The sequence below is a fragment of the Patella vulgata genome, chromosome 6, assembly GCF_932274485.2.
Source record: "Patella vulgata chromosome 6, xgPatVulg1.2, whole genome shotgun sequence".
Taxonomy (NCBI): domain Eukaryota; kingdom Metazoa; phylum Mollusca; class Gastropoda; family Patellidae; genus Patella; species Patella vulgata.
In genome coordinates, this window is record NC_065884.2 from 31378814 (window position 1) to 31400740 (window position 21927).

General features: G+C 34.9%; 1 protein-coding gene across 2 annotated transcripts in view; it reads right to left on the reverse strand.

Annotated features, from left to right (window-relative positions):
- LOC126825426 (RING finger protein 141) overlaps positions 1 to 21927 on the reverse strand; it is a 128645-nt gene that overhangs the window by 18973 nt on the left and 87745 nt on the right. The window contains exon 6 of one of the 2 annotated variants that reach the window (XM_050555118.2): positions 8932 to 9089. In XM_050555118.2, the coding sequence (XP_050411075.1) occupies positions 8936 to 9089 (154 nt within the window). In that variant the 3' untranslated portion in view covers positions 8932 to 8935. Of the gene's footprint in view, positions 1 to 1978; positions 9090 to 21927 lie in introns of those variants that run through there. The other variant, XM_050555117.2, reaches the window with a different exon arrangement.

Consider the following 21927-nt stretch of genomic DNA (forward strand, 5'->3'; position numbering starts at 1 on the left):
AGTGACAAGGAGTATGGTTGCCTGTCCAACCCCGTGGGTTTTCTCTGGTTCCTCCGGTTTCCTCCCACTGCTAAAGACTCCTACGTGCAAGCGAATTATTGAAATAAAATTAAAACCATATATTAGTCCCGAAATGACCTAGTCTGTGTTGAGTGGACATTAAACCCCATTTCTCTCTCTCTTTCCATTCTGCTTTTACAAGTAGACTGTGAATATTTGAACTATAGTTATCGTGCCCCAAAGCATCAACCAATCAAATTGATTATCTCTGCTTACGCTTAGCAGAAAATGCTCATCTTTGAACTCCATCAAGGCATTGACCGTATAAACACCTACACCAAGATTGAACATTCTAGCTCAATTAGAAGGAGTTTATATTTTCCAAAAAGTGTGACAGACAGACAGACAAATGGACGGACAGACAGACAAATGAACCCATTTAAATAGTTACCTGCGTTTTTTGAAAGGCGGGAGACAAAAAAAAAAAAAAAAAATGAAGGCTACGTTAATTCATTTGTGATTTATATTACCTGGCATGTGATTTACTGATTGTCGATGTATTTGTCAATGTGAGAATTACTATTTTTAATGGATGATAATACTACAACCATGGTAAGACAGTAAGACAAGCATCTATAATGTTTCCCATTTAAAGAAGATTTATTGCCTGGGATGTGATTTACAGATTTTCGATGGATTGTGTAATTTATTTTTCAGTGTGAAAAGAACTATTTTTAAATTTGATCAAAAGAGGAAGGCTATGTTAATTCATTTGTGATTTAAAGGAGATATATTACCTGGGATGTGATTTACTGTTTTTTGATGTATTTGTCAATGTGGGAAATACTATTTTTAATGGATAATAATAATACTATGACCACGTTAAAACAAGCATGTATGGGTGCACATTTTTTTTGTAATAATGTATTCACCTTTTTTATACCTGCTTCATATGTAAATAATCTTAATCAAATTCAACCTAAAATTAAACAGATCAGCTAAACACATCCCGGGAAATTAAACAGTTCATCTAATAGATAAACGCCATAGATAAATAAACGGAAATTACACACTAAACCATAGTACCAACTACACTAATTTTGGAGTTTTCAAATGATTTTTAATGATTCTCACACGATAATTTAAAAGTAAACAATACTTTCTCAGCTTAAAAACCCCAAAGTACACAGTACCAGATCTACAGTAAGAATGAAACTTTGCCCGACAGTGGCGCAGTGATGGGATTTCAAAATTTGGCGCATCTTTTACGTGCATGCCACCTTGTACACAGGACCTTGGTTTTTCGTCCTATCCGAACAAATATACATTGTCCCTTGCCATGCCCTCTGTCCGCACCATCGACAAGGGGGAACTACGTCGGAAAATCCTGATGAACTTTCTCGGCCAAGGCTGGGATTAGCACTTAACCGGTCATTGTCGACTATAGTCACCACAACGTTATACGCTCGAAGTGGTTGAAATACTTATGAATTATTCCGAATCGGATTATATCGATGACACCGATTCTGAAGACCATATTTCTGATCAAAAGGATTTAGAATGATTTGCAAATTATAGATCATCTTACCCCAGCAACTTTTTTATTGGTGTCAAGAGTCTATCACTTATAATTATTCGGCAGTAGTCGATTGAAATAGGCATACAAAATATTTCACGTCAGCCTTTATTTAGAATGACCACTTGACGTCATACGTCAAAATGACGTCGACCGGTTAAGGGTTAAACACTGGACCTTGAGGTTAGCGAGCAAGCGTCTTATTCTTGTTGTTTGTGATGTCTGTACATTGTGTTCTGTCCATAGGTTTGTCTTGTGTAATTGTTTGTGTGTGGTGCGGTCCACCTACACTTACTATTACTGTCAAAATATGACAGCAACAATGAAAAGGGTGTTAAAATTCAGAACAGCCTTAATGTGACCAAAAGAGGCTTCACTGTATTATTATTGACATACACTGACGAGGCTGTAAATTTTATTTATAGTATTTGACAATAATGTAACAACAAATAAATAATCATATATAACAATAAGTCAAAGATGTTTATAACAATATATGATACATGTATCAATGCATATTTTTAACAACCAGCAGTTGCCATGCAAGATACACCCACATTTTGGAAGAGATAGACAGAGAACAAGCTAAAAAAAAAAAAAGAAGAAAAATGCAATTTTTTTTGTACAATCAGGGGACATAATCCAGAAAGATATGGTCCAATATCCAAAGGATATATAAACATATATTTTATCTTTCATCAAGATCAGATAAAAACTGTGAATTCTAGAGGGTCCACAACCTCAGTATTACATACTTGTAGACTATTTGCGTACAAGGAGCAGCCATTTTGTCTGGCAGTTTCACGAAATACGAACACAACCTTCATTGGGGTGTAACGGTGATACATTTAAACTGTTTTTAAAATTGAATACAAATTGTAACTTCTAAGTTCTAGAGGGTCCACAAGCTAAAAACGTGATTTTTCGAACAATCAGGGGCTATAATCCAGGAAGTTACATTCCAATATGGACGAATATCGAAAGGAACCAAGATTTTTTGGATATAAACATATTTTAAGTTTCATCAAGATCGGAAAAATATTGTGACTTTTAGAGGGTCCACAACTTTGATATTACATACTTTAAAATAACACTATTTGCGTACAGGATGCATCCATTATTTTTTCACGAAATTCGAATTCAAACATTATTATAGTTTAACAGTGATATATTTGAATGTTTTTTTTTTAATCGGATAAAAATTGTGACCTCTAGAGGGACCACAAGCTAAAAACGTGATTTTTCGTACAATAAGGGTCCATAATCCTGGATGTTACAATGAATATGCACTAATAGTGAAAGAAAGCAAGATCTTTGGGTTATAAACATACATTTCAAGTTTTATCAAGCTAAAAAATGTGTTTTTTCGTACAATTGGGATCCATAATCCATGAAGTTACGGTCTGATACATGCCAATATCTAAAGGAACCGAGATCTTTGGGAGATAGACCTATATTTCAAGTTTCGTCAAAATCGGATATTTGGGTTATAAACATGCATTTCAAGTTTCATCAAAATCGGATCAAAATTGTGACCTCTAGAGTGTCCACAACCTAAAAACGTGATTTTTCGTACAATCAGGGGCCATAATCCATGAAGTTACAGTCCGATACATGCCAATATAAAAAGGAACCGAGATCTTTGGGAGATAGACCTATATTTCAAGTTTTGTCAAAATCGGATAAAAATTGTGACCTGTAGCGTGTCCACAAACAAATTGTGGATGAATGGACAGGGATGACGACAACATATGTCCACATCAACATGTGGGCGTATAAAAGTCTATACCTGCTTCTTAGTCTTTATACTTTACAGAAACAGATTATAATAAAGTCATACAATTTAAAGCACAAATCTGTAATTGATCTTGATAATTTTATCTCAAAAACAGTGAGGTTATCATTTTTAAAAATAAGGGACATTTGTAAAAATTCTGAAATCCAACAAAATATCAACCAACCTGTAAGATCTATCAATTTCACAAGGTTTTTGGCAAAGGGGGGGGGGGGATAACTCAGGAATGGAAAGTCGTAGTCCTCTCACGACCACAATGCTCCACATCAAATTTGAAAAGAATCGGTCAAAAATTGTAGTCTATATGGCATTCACAAGGTTTTCAGCAAAGGGGGTGGAACTCCGGAACAGAAAGTCACAGAACGCTGAAAATCAATAGGGTTCGTCCTCTCATGACCAAAATGCTTCAAAACAAATTTGAAAATAATCTGACATAACACTATGCCTATATTGTGTTAACAGGCATATAAATTTAATTAGATCAGACAATAAGTTTTGACTTTAGAGCTTTCACAGGGTGATTCAACTCAGTGAAACAAGGGTCATAACTCTAGAAGTAATTAATGGAAATTTCTGAAATTCAATAGACTTCTTCGTTTTACTATTTCAAATAATGCAAGTAAATCTAATACAGAACAGAAAGTTGTAGAACACTGACTATCAATAGGGTTCGTCCTCTCATGACAAAATTGCTTCACAACAAATCTGAAAAGAATCCATCAAAACTGTTGCCTATATTGTGTTCCCAAGGTTTTCTGGAACGGAAAATTGCAAACCGCAATGCTTCACACCAAATTTGAAATGAATCCGCCAAAAAATGACGGACAGGGTGACGATATAATATGCCCACGGTATATATAAAGGTAGGTTGCCAGGCAACAAAACATACGCCCATAGAAGCTAAATCGTCCGAGTGGTTGACAAGGGTTGTCACATATTTATTCTTTTGTAGGTAATTAGGGGCATTTAATAGACAATTTCATACAGATGACATTATAATTTTCGTCATTTGAGGGTTCACAAGGTTCTAAAAAGTAAAACAAGGGCCGTAACTCTGGAAGTAATCTACAGAAATTGTTGAAATTCGACAGACTTTTTCGTTTTACTAATTCAAATAATGCATATAAATTTCATATAGATCAGATGATAACTTTTGTCGTTCGAACGTTCACAAGGTTCAACAAAGTAAAACAAGGGCCATAACTCTAGAAGACGGAAATTGCTGACATTCAATAGGCTTCTTCATTTCACTAATTTAAATGATGCATATGAATTTCGAATTCATACAGATTGGGTGATTACTTTTGTCGTTCAAGCATTCACAAGTTTCAACAAAGTGAAACAGGGGCCATAAATCTAGATGCAATTAATGGAAATTTGCTGAAACTCAATAGGCTTGTTCGTTTAACTAATTTAAACAATACATATAAATGTCATACAGATCGGGTAATAACTTTTGTTGTTCAAGCGTTCTCAAGGTACTACAAAGTGAAACAAGGGCCATAACTCACGGCATAATTAACAGAAATTGCTGAAATTCAATAGACTTCTTCGTTGGACTAATTTAAATGATGCATATAAATTTTAAACAGATCGGATGATAACTGTTGTCATTAGAGTGTTCACAAGATTCAACAAAGTGAAACAAGGGCCATAACTCTTGATGTAATTTACGGAAATTACTGAAATTAAGTAGGCATCTTTGTTTTACTAATTTAAATGATGCATATAAATTTCATACAGATCGGATAATAACTTTTGTCGTTAGAGCATTCACAAGGTACAATAAAGTGAAACAAGGGCCATAACTCATGGTGTAATTAACGGAAATGCTGAAATTCAATAGGCTTCTTCGTTTCAATAATTTCAACAAAGTGAAACAAGGGCCATAACTCTAGATGTAATTAACGGATATTACTGAAATTCAATAGGCTTCTTTGTTTTACTAATTCAAATGATGCATATAAATTTCATACAGATCGGTTGATAAATTTTGTTGTTAGAGCGTTCTCATGGTGCAACAAAGTGAAACAAGGGCCATAACTCCATGTGGGCGTATAAAAATGCTTATTGTAATTTGTAAATAAAGTGTTACAACTAACGAAATAGCTACCTAAAATTAGTTTTATTCCATAAAAAAGCATTGTCATTTTCAAAATTAATTTGAATAATATCATTATTATATTCAAAATAACCTTATAACTATTAAAAACCCCAGCACTGCGATACAAGATATTTTTCACCCGAGTTCGTTTAATTCATTCAAAACCACTGAATAATTTGTACGACTTGTATATTTAAAGTAAAATGTGAATATCTGAATATTACAACAATGGCTTTGCAGATTGTCCCAAATTTTGCATGCAATCATATTTGAACATCATTAATATAACTTTATAAATAGTTGAATCACATGGAAATACCTCCCAGCACATACTGCCTCTTTAAATTTGTACAGTTATTTACTAATTATATGAATTATGTTTGTTGTGTTTAAATATCTCATTACCATTTTATAGTTCTATGAGTATGGAACACAATCCTGTCTGTAACTGTGTGGATGTAATAAAGTCAATGATAAGAGACTCCTAGTAAAAATGTCATTCGTTAACAAACAGTACCATTAATTGTCTTCCACAGTTTGATCAAGAAATGACTAAATAAAGTGCTCAATGGAACCAATGATGTATAGACATGTATTTATAATAAAGATATGATCACAGAAGAGTGTTTGTATACAAGATTAATGATCAATATATAAAATTTGCTATATGTACATAGCTTTGTAAGTGGCACAACACTAAAATAATAAGTAACAAAACAACTCAGATGAACACTAAATATAATAAACATTCTAAAAAGGGCTCTTAGCACTTACTTGTTCACCTCAATATTGCCTAATTTGAATGTTTATAAACATCAATACAAAAAATTATATGTATTTTTGTAAACTAAAATATGGTTCACTAAAATCAGGTTCACCTCATACATACTGACCATCTCTTTTTATTGCATTATCTAATTCTTATTCCAACCATGTAAAGTGTTGCATATGTAATAAAGTGTTGTCTAGTCAACAAAAATGCTAGGTCTGCTCGTGTACACACTGACGCACGTAAAATAGTTATTGACAGTTGTAAATCAAGAAGAGTAGGCCAAAACCATGCTGTCTGCGCAGTAGTTTCCTGCCATAGATATGCCCACATTATACAAGACATGGATAGAGAGCAAGCTAAAAAAAAAAACAGCGGCTGCCAGGCAAAATACGCCCACATCAAAATCAGATCAAAATTGTGACATCTAGAGGGTCCACAAGGGGTGGCCATTTTGTCCGGCAGTTTTGGTAAAATTTTCACGAAATTTGAACTCAGCCGTCATTAGTGTGTAACAGTGATATATTCAAGGGTTTTTTTCAATCAGATAAAAATTGTGACCTCTAGAGGAACCACAAGCTAAAAACGTTACTTTTTGTACAATCAAGGGCCATAATCCATGAAGTTACGGTCCGATATGCGCGAATATCAAAACAAACCAAGATCTTTGGGTTATTAACATGTATATCAAGTTTCATCAAAATCAGATGAAATTTCTGACCTCTAGAGTGTCCACAGACTAAAAACGTGATTTTCCGTACAATCTGGGGCCATAATCCATGAATTTACGGTCCAATATCGAAAGGAACCAAGATCTTTGGGATATAAACCTATATTTCAAGTTTCATCAAATCGGATAAAAATTGTGACCTGTAGAGTGTCCACAAATAAATTGTGGATGGACGGACAGGGGCAATGACAATATACGTCCATGTGAAAATATGGGCGTATAAAAATAAACATTCTCACGTTTTTGTCTCAAACTGGCTGAAGTTTTGTGCTGATGAGACGTACACTGAATAATTGATTAACACCATATTCAATTGCTTAAACTGATTCGGAATACCCTAATATTGCTTATAATTGTCTGATGACTTTGAGCTCCATTCAATTCAATACACAATTTAAGCTTGTACATGTACATTAAGTTATATTTATAGCACGGCTTTCATGAGTTAACAGGTTTAACCAGAGGCCGTGGGGTTAAACCTGTTAATGAATGAAACGTGCTATAAATGACTTGTAACATTGACAACTGCTCAACATACTTATCGTTATTGCACAGAAAACCCACCCCACTTCTCTCTGTGATTTCTACTAAAACTAGTGTAAACCAGCAAAAGTGAGCAATAACATTGAACATGCCTAGTTATTGCACGGTTAAGCTCCACCCAATCTACTAGAGGGAAAACAATCTGCTTATTCAACGAAAAGAACAAAGGAAGATTTCCAATCCCTGTTACAAAATTTAATAGAAAATGTACATATCACATCATTAATAACTGAATAATGCATATAAATTCAATCTTTTCTATGAATTAAACAATATCAGACTAAAAATGTAATAACTCAGTATCAAAACCTTATTTCAAAATATGAATTCTCTATTTAAAAAAACAAAAAACGGCTGCCAGGCAGATACACCCACATTTTGCAAGCTAAAAACAAAAAAGATCTTTTGTACAATCAGGGGCCATAATCCAGAAAGTTATGGTCTGAATGTGCAAATATCAAAACGGACTCAGATATTTGGAATATAAAGACTTGTTTTAAGTTTCAACAAAATCAGATAAAAATTGTGAACTCTAGAGGGTCCATAACTTTTGTATTACATACTTATACACAATTTGCGTACAAAGAGCGGCCATTTTGTCAGGCAGTTTCATTTCGATTTTTCCAAAATTCGAATTCAACGCTCATTATGGGGGAATGGTGATATATCTAAATGTTTTTTAAAATCGGGAAAAAAATGTGACCTCTAGAGAATCCTCAAGCTAAAAATGCGATTTTTCGACCAATCAGGGGTCATAATCCAGGAAGTTACGTTCGGATATGTGTGATTATCAAAACGAAACAAGATCTTTATGATAAAAACATATATTTAAAGTTTCATCCAAATTGGATAAAAACTGTGGCCTCTAGAGAGTCCACAACCTTGATATACCATATTTTTACACTATTTACACTATTTGATGAAATTCGAACTCAACCATCACGTTTTTTTTTTTAAATCCGATAAAAATAGTGACCTCTATAGGGACCACAAGCTAAAAACACGATCTTTCGTAAAATCAGGGGCCATAATTCAGGAAGTTACGATCCGATATGCGCAAATATTGAAAGGAAACAAGACATTTGCATTATAAACATGCATTTCAAGTTTTATCAACATTGGATCAAAATTTGTGACCTCTAGAGTTTCCACAAGCTAAAAACGTGATTTTTCGTACAATCAGGGGTCATAATGCATGAAGTTATGGTCTGATACATGCCAATATCGAAAGTAACCGAGATCTTTGAGAGATAGACCTATATTTTGAATTGGATAAAAATTGTGACCTGTAGAGAGTCCACAAACAAAATGTGGACAGACGGACGGACAGGGGCGACGACAATATACGTCCACATGAAAATGTGGGCGTATAAAAGACAAGATAAAAAAAAACAATGAAAAGAAGTTTTAATACCAATTTAAGGTGAACCTGTCCGATCAGCTAATCCTACTAAATAACCTTTGACCTCAGAATCATAATCAGCACTGCTTGGTTTTTCAGTCAATACCCAGGTATCATCAGTACTTTCTACTTTACTACGACACAGAGGGCAGGTATTATGAGACACATTCCTGAAAAAAATGTATAAATATATAGTCAGCTCACTAACATGTAGTTGGGTCAAATGCATGTACCTTAATTTCAACAATTATTGTTGTTATACTGTCCATCAAATGGCAAATATACACCAACACATCAACTAAGTAGGCCGAGCAGTCCATAAAGTTTGTTACATTTTTATTTGACAAGACACTGAGAAACGACATATAAACCATTTATCACAAATAGTTAAACTTTGACAAATGTTAAAATCTGTAGCCTCTATCGCATTTACAAGGTTTTCGACTAAGGGAGAATAACTGTGAACTGAAAGGTTTTGCAATGCTGATTATCTATAGGGTTCGTCCTCTCGTGACTCCAATGCTCCACACCAAATTTGACAAAATCAAATAAACTAACTGTTGTCAGACAAGATACGCCCACATTTTGCAAGAGATGAACAGAGAACAAGCTAAAAAAAAAAAGCAATTTTTTGTAAAATCAAGGGCCATAATTCAGGAAGTTCTGATCCGATATGCACAAATATCGACAGGAACCTAGATCTTTGGGTTATAAAGATATATTTCAAGTTTCATTAAAATCGGTGTGACTTCTAGAGGGTCCACAACCTTGATATACCATATATTTACACTATTTGTGTACGAGGGGTGGCAATTTTGTCTGGCAGTTTTGGTTCAATTTTCACAAATTTCAAACTCAACCATCATTAGGGTGTAACAGTGATATACTAAAACGTTTTTTTAAATCGGATAAAAATTGTACAATTGCACAATCAAAATGAAATGAAATGGGGTTTAACGTCCTCCTGTTCTACTCCTATACTGGGCTAATGAAGATGGGCATACGCCATACAGTGTGCTATGAGTGAAATTTTACCCAGACAGTGGCACTACGGCCTACTCTTATATCGGATTCCAACTGTCAAGGGATCTTTTAAGTGCACGCCAATGTTTACACGGGACCTCAGTTTTTCGTCCCATCTGAAGGACTAGACAGCTGTTCTTGTCAGGCCCTCTTTCCTGCATCACTGACAAGGGGAAACCATCGTATAATCAAGGGCCATAATTCAGGAAGTTACGATCCGATATGCGCAAATATTGAAATGAAACAAGATATTTGCGTTATAAACATGCATTTCAAGTTTCATCAAAATTGGATCAAAATTTGTGACCTCTAGAGTGTCCACAAGCTAAAAACGTGATTTTTCGTACAATCAGGGGTCATAATCCATGAAGTTATGTTCCGATACATACCGAAATCGAAAGGAACCGAGATCTTTGAGAGATAGACCTATATTTTGAATTGGATAAAAATTGTGACCTGTAGAGAGTCCACAAACAAATTGTGGACGGACGGACAGGGGCGACGACAATATACATCCACATGAAAATGTGGGTGTATAAAAAAAAAAGCGATTTTTGTACAATCAAGGGCCATAATTCAGGAAGTTCTGATCCGATATGCACAAATATCGACAGGAACCAAGATCTTTGGGTTATAAAGATATATTTCAAGTCTCATTAAAATCGGATCACGGTCCGATATGCTCGAATATTGAAAGGAACAGAGATCTTTGGGTTATAAACTAACATTTCAAGTTTTAACAAAATCGGATAAAAATTGTGACCTCTAGAGGGTCCACAACCTTGATACATCATATTTTTACACTATTTGTGTACAAGGGGTGGCCATTTTGTCTGGCAGTTTTGGGCTGATTCTCACAAAATTCAAACTCACGCACCATTACAGTGTAACAGTGATATATTCAAACGTTTTTTTAAATCGGGTAAAAATTGTGACCTCTAGAGGGACCACAAGCTAAAAACAAGATATTTCGTATAATCAAGGGACATAATTCAGGAAGTTACGGTCCGATATGCGCGAATATCGAAAGGAACCAAGATCTTTGGGTTATAAACTGACATTTCAAGTTTCAACAAAATTGGATAAAAATTGTGACCTCTATAGGGTCCACAACCTGGATATACCATATTTTACGCTATTTGACAACGAACGGCGGCCATTTTTTCTGTCAATTTTGGGCCGATTTTCACGAAATTCGAACTCAGCCATCCTTAGGGTGTAGGATAAAAATTATGACCTCTATAGGGTCCACAAGCTAAAAACGCGATTTTTCGTACAATCAGGGGTTATAATTCAGGAAGTTATGATCCGATATGCGCGTATATCAAAAGAAACCAAGATCTTTGGTTTACAAACATGCATTTCAAGTTTCATCAAAATTGAGTGAAAATTGTGACCTCTATAGGGTCCACAAGCTAAAAACGACGCGATTTTTCGTACAATCGGGGGCCATAATCCATGAAGTTATGGTCCGATACATGCCAATATCGAAAGGAACCAAGATCTTAGGGAAATAAACCTATATTTCAAGTTTTGTTCAAATCGGATAAAAATTGTGACCTGTAGAGTGTCCACAAACGTCCGGACAGGGGCGACAACAATATACGTCCACATGGAAATGTGGGCGTATAAAAATGGAGAAGCGAGGCTAAGACTTGAATGACCAGTACGGCGGAGGTTACAACAATCGATAACTTCGCTCAAAATAAACTAATTTGAATGAAATTTTCAATAAATTCATTTTGCATAATCTATTTTTGAAATATTATAGTGAGACTGGCCAGCTCTTTATCTAAATCTTACAATATGCCCCTTTAAAGGATCAATCTGAGTTATATTATTAATTTTGTGTGAAAATCCCTTAAAAACCTCTACTATAGATGTGGGCAATTACCTCAAGCTATGTGATTTTTTTTTTAAACCCCCCAAACCAGCGGCTGCCAGGCAGGATACGCCCACATTTTCGAGAGATGGATAGAGAACAAGCTAACAAGAAAGTGATTTTTCCTACAATCAAGGGCCATAATTCAGGAAGTTACGGTCCGATATGCGCGAATATTGAACGGAACCGAGATCTGTGTGTTATAAACTTACATTTCAAGTTTCAACAAAATCGGATAAAAATTGTGACCTCTATAGGGTCCACAACCTTGATATACCATATTTTTACGCTATTTGAGAACGAACGGCAGTCATTTTGTCTGTCAATATTGGGCCGATTTTCACGAAATTCGAACTCAGTCATCCTTAGGGTGTAACGGTGATATAATTATACGGTTTTTTAAATCGGATAAAAATTATGACCTCTATAAGGTCCACAAGCTAAAAACGCGATTTTTCGTACAATCAGGGGCCATAATTCAGGAAGTTACGGTCCGATATGCTCGAATATTGAAAGGAACAGAGATCTTTGGGTTATAAACTTACATTTCAAGTTTTAACAAAATCGGATAAAAATTGTGACCTCTATAGGGTCCACAACCTTGATATACCATATTCTTACGCTATTTGAGAACGAACGGCGACCATTTTGTCTGTCAATTTTGGGCCGATTTTCACGGAATTTGAACTCAGTCGTCCTTAGGGTGTAACGATGATATAATAATACGTTTTTTTAAATCGGATAAAAATTATGACCTCTATAGGGTCCACAAGCTAAAAACGTGATTTTTCGTACAATCAGGGGCCATAATTCAGGAAGTTACGGTCCGATATGCACGAATATCGAAAGGAACCGAGATCTTTGGGTTTTAAACTTACATTTCAAGTTTCAACAAAATCGGATAAAAATTGTGACCTCTATAGGGTCCACAAGCTAAAAACGTGATTTTTCGTACAAACAGGGGCCATAATCCATGAAGTTTCGATCCGATACATGCCAATATCAAAAGCAGCCGAGATCTTTAGGAAATAAACCTATATTTCAAGTTTCGTCAAAATCAGATAAGAATTGTGACAAGTAGAGTGTCCACAAACAAATTGTGGACGGACGGACGGACGTCCGGACGGACAGGGGCATAATACGTCCACATGAAAATGTGGGCGTATAAAAACAATAGGCCTTTCCCCACGCTTGAAAACTGGCGACCACTGTCCGTGATACAATGTGTCTGGACAAACCATACTATTACTATATGCTATGCACGTGTGCAGAGTCATTTCTGTCTTACTATTTATATTTGTTCATGCTGTATCGACAAAAAAATTCAGTCTTTGCTGTTTGGCTCAGTTTTGTGTGAAAATCCCTTAACAAGCGGTTGTTATGCAAGATAGACCCACATTTTGCAAGTGATGGAGAACAAGCCATAAAACATGATTTTTCGCACAATCAGGGGCCATAATCCAGGAAGTTAACATCCGATAAATGCCAATATCAAATGAACCCAAATCTTTGGGTTATAAACATATGTTTTAAGTTTCATCAAAACCAGATCAAAATTGTGACCTCTAAAGGGTACACAGGAGTGGCCATTTTGTTGAAAAGTTTTGGTCCGATTTTCACGAAATTCAAACTCAATCGTTGGATAAAATTGCCACCACTCGAGAGTTGGTATAACATACTTTTTCACTATTTACATACAGGGGAGCAGCCATTTTGTTGGGCAGTTTCGGTCCGAATTTCACCAAACTCAACCATCAATAAGGTGTAACAATGATATATTTGAACGTTTTTTAAAATCAGATAAAAATTGTGATGAACCACAAGCTAAAAACGTGATTTTTTGTACATTCAGGGACCATTATCCATGAAATTATAGTCTGCTATGCACAAATATAATTTAAGTTCCATCAAAATCGATTAAAAATTCCTGTTAATTTACCAATAAGACATTTATATTCCATGAGCTATACAATGCATTCGCTGGTTTTATTCGTGTCCATGTTCCAGCAAAATTGATCACGTCGTTAGATACAGGTTTCCCAGTCACAGATCGTCGCTTTTCCCAGATTGGGATTCCCGGAAATCCACGTGGCCTGCAGGCTGAAGTCCAACCTTGAAACTATTTAATTGTTTTTCAGCCAACTACAGTAAACATTGCATAAGTCGGATTCGTATAAGTTGGATCTTCGCTCAACTCTGACCCTTTGATCCTGCATGTTTTTCTTATTAAATTTCTGCGTGTAAGTCGGATTTCCTAAGTCAGATCTTTGCTCTACTCGGATCAAAATATTCGGTCCATTTGATCTAATTCCGGCTTTTTTCCTTCGCCTAAGTCAGATCGGCATTATGTTCAGAATTTGACTAAGACAGTTTTTGACGAGACGCAATAATAGAATTTTCCCGGAAAATTAAAAACTCGCTGTCTGCTGTACGAGACACTTTCCGGGAAAATTTAGGTCATTTTTCAAAGATGGCGACAAAACAGAAGTTATCTACTCCCAGTCTCGCACCAAAACGGAAGTTTTTTTAATATCTCTATAAGCCCAATACAATTAAACTTACACTGAAACAAACAATCCAATCGCCATGCTCTATAATTTTACTAGCCGACAATCATGTGACATTCTAAACATCATGAGATATAACCTGACCTACAATGTACACCATCCAGTCTTGGATATAACATTCCTTCATTCCTTTTAAAGACATTTACTTTAAATGAAATTGAAATAAATGTAATCTATTATAAATTTACTGTTCTTCTGACTAATGTCTCTAAAATAAAATAGTTTGCACTTTGAATTTCTTAACATTTTCTTTAAATATTAAAGTTCATTAATCAGCAGACAAAGTCATTTAAATAATTTGGTCGCCTTCTGTTTCTTTGTGGTCGCTGATTATTTGCCTGGTCTGGTTGTTGTGGTGGTGGTAGATTATTCTCTTGTTGGTCCTCATGATTATTTGCCTGTTGTCTCACTTCAGGGTCGGGTCTTAATCTACTCAATAAATTTTCTCCCATTTATCAGGATCAAATATCTCTTTATCAATATTTTGGATAACATTGTTCACTAATTTAAAATGACTTGAATCTCGATATATTTCTCGTCCATCAGTAACGCTTCTTGCAGCTATTGAAGATCCATCAATTCTATAGATGACATAAAAAGCTGGTTCATATGCGGTTGACCATTTGTTGATTTTATTATACAAAATCTCCTATTACATTATAATTATGTTGTTTAGTATTTCTGTTTTCAGCATTTTTCCTCATTTTCTCCTTATACTCATTATCATTTCTGGTAATTATTTCTTCTCTATCTTCTTGTTGATTTTCTGAATGTAATCCATCTTCATGATCTAATTTCGTTCTTGAATGGCTAATATATTGTCTAATCCTTGTAGATGACTTATTTGTTCTGTCTTGTTTAACACCTTCATAAAAGATTTAACTTCTCCATTGGCTCTTGGATGTAGCGGTGTTATTCTATGATGTTACCCTTCTTCTCTAGCTAAGTTCTCAAATTCTTTAGTGTTGAATGGTGGTCCATTATCACTTTGTAATATTTTTGGTGTACCATATGTTGCAAACATTTTCTTGAGTTTTGGTTTGATCGCTTTAAATGATGTAGATATTGTTCTCTCAACTTCTGGATATCTTGTTCTCTTATTGAAAGCAACAAAAATTGTAGTGTCCATCTGGATATGGTCCTCCAAAATCTATGGATATATAATCCCATGGTTTCTCAGGAATCGTAGACATTTTCACCTGTTCTTGTTTATGACTTTTTGTTGTAACTTGACATCATAACATTGACCTATTATAACTTCTACCATCTTATTTACAGCTGGAAGCCAATATTTCTCTATGAGCATCTTCTTCGTTTTAATGGTGCCAAGATGTCCTAGATTATGCACAGCTTTAATGACTTTTCTTTGTAGTGATTTAGGTATTGCTATTCTGTTTAATCTAAATATCATCTCATCATAAACATATAATTCATCCTTGACTAAGTAGTAATTAGTGATAGTATGATCTTTTCTGTGTCTTTCCCAATCAATCTTCTCTATGATTTTACTCAATTTCTGTAGAATTACATCTTTCTTCATTTCTTGTTTGATTCTAACTAATAATGTATGACCGGGTAGTAATTAACACAGCCATTCACCCAATATTAGGAAGTAGACGAACACCACTACTTGGCTCCCAAGATGGATTATCTATAGTAAGTTAACAATGGTCAGTTATGACAGAGATTAGAGACAATAATAGTAATGAGATAATCCATCTATAAACATAACATAATCGAGGCCCATGTAGTCACCTCAGCAAATGAATGAATGGATGTGAATTAAATACTACCCCTTAAAGGGGAAGACCAACGATTTTCAACAAGGTTTCCATAAATAATAAATATATATTTAGAAATAATCCCCCCTGTAACATATGCAAAAAAATATTTGTAAGCGAGAAATTAATTTTTATTAATACCGGAAGTGACGTAGTTGGTTCAAAACGCTCGCTAAACTCTATAGTAAACATACAAGTTTGGAGTAAGTTTAGCGCTGTATTTTGAGATTGTTTCGCCGTTTGGCAGAACATCTGATGAAAAGAAATCTTTATTAGGATATTAAAAACATGAACTTACGGTGTTTTATAGGTATAATACACAACGTGATTGTGTAAATTAAGTTTCTGAACTGGACACCGTGACCCAATTTTAGCCACATGGCTAGTTGTTTATATCACGTGATAGCTGGCACGTGACAGATATCACATCACGTGATAGCTGGCACATATTTCGTCTGCATTGTTCATTTGTTGTTTAGTAACTGGCTGTGTATTTTTTACATTTATCAACGTAAACAGACCAATATTAGCGGCTTGTGAATATTGACTCTTGGCAATTGATGTTGAGGTAAATGACTTGTTGGGCTAAATAAGAAGACTAATAGTAAACAATCGAAAATGCCCTCTTGTAATGTGCCAGGTTGTGAAAACTATGAGATAACAAGAAGCATAGGCGTGCCATTTCATCGGTTTCCATCAGATGCAAGGCGTCGAAGAGAGTGGCTTGTGAAAATTAGAAACCAGAATCTCCCAATAAATTCCCCGTTTAAAAGAGTAAAAAATTTGTACCATCCGATTATCTCCGAGATTTACAGCATGAACTGACTGGATCAAAAGAAAAAAATCTATATTGAAGAAAGACGCAATTCCAAGCATTTTTCCTTTCTTACCAGAAATTCAACAAAATGACAGGTCAGCATTTGCAAAAAGGGAAATCATTCGAATGCAGTCAGTCACGGGTGACACTGCTACCATTTGCATTTGGCTCATCGAAACAACAAAGTGAGTGTTCAAGTGTTCCTCACTCTCAGACTGTACCAAGCAGCAGCACTGAATGGGAATATAGCTCTCCTTTTAAAACAAATTCAATTAAAAGTCCATTATTTACACCAGGTATAAGCAGCGAGACTGAAGTTAACACCACCGACTCAGAGACTGAATTTTATGGTGAAGGGGGCATCAATGACAATGATTGTGTATTGGTGTGTAAAAAGAACCTAGCAGATTTATTTAAAACATGTCAAAATTGTGGTCAAGGGATAATTTCAAAGAGAACTATGAATGTTGGTACAAAACTTGTGATAAATTTGGAATGTGTACAGGGACATGAAGGATGCTGGAATAGTTGCGATGATATTCGAGGTATGCCACTCACAAACATCAAACTGGCCAGTGCTATCGTCTTTTCAGGCAATACTTACCAGAGTTTTAGCAGTTCAGCTGAAGTAGTTGATTTACAGATGTTCAGTAAATCAACTTTCAATAACATCCAAAACACTTATGTTCTTCCAGTGATAGACAAGACATACCAAACGCAATACATAGAAAACATAGCCCAACTTATTGGAGAGACCCTTGATGGTGGTAGCGTGTCCCCTATGGGAGATGGCCGTTCAGATTCCCCCGGATTTTCTGCAAAATATACAACTTATTCTATTATGGATGAAGCCACACAAAAAATTGTCGACATGCAACTAGTACAGGTTACAGAGACGACGTCATCTGTTGCGATGGAAAAAGAGGGTTTTTTAAGGGGTATGGAAAGTCTTCTGCATCATGGGATTAACATAAAGACAGTGACAACTGACCGGTCACCATCAATTACAAAAACAATGAGGGAAGAATATGGAGGAATTTCTCACCAGTTTGACTGCTGGCATATATGTAAAGGTGAGTGCTACATTTTATTTACAGGCAAATGATTCAGGGAAATAGAACTTTGATATTTATTCATATATTTTACTAATTATCTTATACAATATACAATGTGTATGTATTCGTCTGAGTTTTAGTACATTACATTTTCTTTTGTTTTTTGTGCATTTGTAATATCGTAAATGTATTTTACATTACAGGTGTAAAGAAGCAATGCTTTGCAAGTGGGAAAAAGAGTGGTCATGGTATATTGTTGAAATGGACCAAGAGCATTACAAACCATATGTGGTATGCATGTTCAATCTGTGGTGGCGATGCAGATGTTAGTGTTTTTTTTCAACTCTCCAATGAAATTTTTAATTAGTGTATGGAAAGTTTTGTAAAAAAATAATGATTCGTAATACGTTATAACAAATTAGTCTAAAGATAAATGACATATTACTGGTAAAAAAATATAAAATTACATAATAATTGTTGATATTTATTAAATTCACAGGAGGTGAAGCGAATTTGGCATTCCATTCTTTATCATGTTACTGGTGTTCATAGTTGGGAGGATGAAGATGGAACTGAACGATCATGTGACCATGAACCACTTAGTCAGGATGAACAAGAATCTCGCATGTGGTTTGATCTGACTTCAACTGTGTACAGAGATCTAACAAACATTGTCCAGGATAAGAACCTAAACAAAGATTTAGAACATTTGACTCTCTTCAAGCACACAGGTAATTTTTGTTGACAAATATATATATATATATATATATATGTGTGTATTTATATGTGCTATTCAATGTAGGAGACATCAGGGGTACTATATTATCTATACTCACAGATAAAGTTGCCCTCCCCCAACTCCTTTCCCCAACAAAAATCCCAAACAAGATGGAAATGTTTCTATATTTTGAGCATATTTCCAGTGAGCCTGTTGTTTATGACGTGGAAACTAATTTGTTCTGTATTAATATGATTTTTGTCTATATCTTTGCAGGTGAACTGGAAGCGTATCATTGAACCATGTTGAAATTTGCACCTAAGCGTTTACATTTCCACTATGCAGCCATGAAAGGACGTATGCAACTTGCTGTCATTGACCACAATTATAACACAGGACGCAAACAAGCTTGTTCAAGTGGAGGTTGGTACATATTTTCTTTTTACTTTTTAGGAAAAAAGGCTTCCACATAACAATTCATCCTCTTTATAATCAGCAACCAACTCTAAATTTACTAAATTAAATGCTTCAATGACAAAAGAAAATGTCAAACATGTATAACTCAACCCATACAGCCTAGTGTTCAAAAAGTAAAGCGCCCCATTGCCCCAAAGGTTATGCATGAACCACTTTTTGTAGTTGTCATTGTCACCTCAGTGGACCAGCCTTTTAGTGTAAGGATTTTGCCTACTGACTGAAAGTACTAGGGGATTACACATAATGAGTTGCAATAAACTTTTATGCTTCAAAATCATTCTGTTTGATCATATATTCACATAAAAAAATATATATTTTGCAGGGAAGAAGCTATACAAGTATGTTGCCAGTAAAATGAATGGAGGAGAATGGACAGCCAAGAAAATAATGGAATCAAAGTCGTATCATTATGCAAAAGATATGATGGCTGATGTAATACAGAGGCGAAATGATCCATCAGTTATTTATACCGCTAATGACTCTTACACTGATAAACCTGCTCTGCCCAGAAATATTGCAAAACATCCGAGACCTGATGTGGAAGAAATGCTGTGTAAAAGGAGAAAGAAAACTGCAAATTCATGAAGTGGGCTATGCTAATGATTTTGTAGAGACCAAGATAATTGAAAACAAAAACACTGACATTTCTAGTTTGTTTTTATATATATATATGTGACAGTAATATTTTTTATTTGTGTTCATATGAACCTTGTTCTAAGTCAAAGTCTTTTTTGTTTGCACTTCAATCATCAACTCAAACTGACATCTACAAATTTTGAATTTGTTTATTGTTCGTATTTTACTATTAGACTGTTGGTAGTTCTGCATATTTGAACCCAGCATACTCTTCATCATCTGCAGGATATTTCGCACATATAACGTTCACAATACATGCTGGTAGAGGAATTCGCTTCTTTTTTCCTAGTATTTTGCCCTGTAGTAGCCAGTCCAGTATAAATCTATACGCAACTAATCGGTATTGCCTGTAAATAAATAGAACATGTCGAATTAGGATAACTTGTAAACTCATCTCTGGGACAAAGTACTGGATGTAACATACAAATTATGTATTGTAAAACATGCAATAAAGATTGTTATCTAATAATGAAATGTATATAAAATTAATGTCACAATATACACATATTTACTGGTTTATTTATACCTCACAAGATTTTTAATTTCCTTACATGTATTTTATTGTTTTGTAAAATTTACAGAATAAATTATGAAATAGATGACATGCATCACAGTAAATAAAAACTAAAGAACCTTTATACATTGATGTACATTTCTAGATACATATTGTTTTAGATTCAGGTTGCATTTTACTTTGAAAGGGCAGTATTATGATGTACCAGTATTGAATATTACAGTTCGAAATGTAAATTTCATGATACATATATGTAAGAATGATATGAACACATGAATAAATAACTAAATTTACTCTGAATTGCAATTATTTAAATTACATTACACAACATGTATCTTATTCTTAGCCTAGTTTTATGATCAATGGACTGCATTTATTTTGTTTTGTCTAATGGTGAAATCACATATATATACTGTATATATATTTACTCTTGATCAAACAATTCAAGTAATTGTATCAGATGTGACTTTGTGGGTGAGTGGAGTAGGTGGAGCCTCAAAAAGGTTTGTCGGCCTCAAGCTGAATGTAAATATAGGGATATAAAAATAGTATAAACGTACGCATTTATAAGGGTTCCTCCAGGTCCTTTAGGTTTCGGAAAGCGTCGCCAATTGTTGCTATGGCTCCGGAAATATGTGTCCAACACTCCTGCATTCAAATGTGCATCAAAGTCTGGGTGAAAAGTCACACATTTCTGCTGATAATCACAGTCATTGTTGTCAGGGACTGGGGAAAACTTATCCACAATATGGTGGGCTTGTGGAACTTCCTGACAGCATATGCACTCAGTTTCTGTTGGTAAGCAAACACATCTGTCACATGAACACCAGAATCTCTCACTTGTTCTGCACTTACTACCAAGTGACAGTTCTCCATAAGTTTCTGTTGACACACTTTGTTGACTTTTCTCTTTCCTCCTCTGTTCCATTTCCTCTTGAGAATAACTAGGCACAAACTTATACGGCATTACTCTAGACTCACAGTAGATATCTTCATCCGATACACTGGTGTCTGACATCGACATGTTTATTTCTATGCACCAAACAACACACACACGACGCAGATGAAATGCAAAAATACACAGTCAGTTTGAAAGAAACAACGATGCAGACGAAATATTGAGTCACGTGCCAGCTATCACGTGATGTGATATCTGTCACGTGCCAGCTATCACGTGGTATAAACAACTAGCCATGTGGCTAAAATTGGGTCACGGTGTCCAGTTCAGAAACTTAATTTACACAATCGCGTTGTGTATTATACCTATAAAACACCGTAAGTTCATGTTTTTAATATCCTAATAAAGATTTCTTTTCATCAGATGTTCTGCCAAACGGCGAAACAATCTCAAAATACAGCACTAAACTTAATCCAAACTTGTATGTTTACTATACTATAGAGGTTAGCGAGCGTTTTGAACCAACTACGTCACTTCCGGTATTAATAAAAATTAATTTCTCGCTTACAAATATTTTTTTGCATATGTTACAGGGGGGATTATTTCTAAATATATATTTATTATTTATGGAAACCTTGTT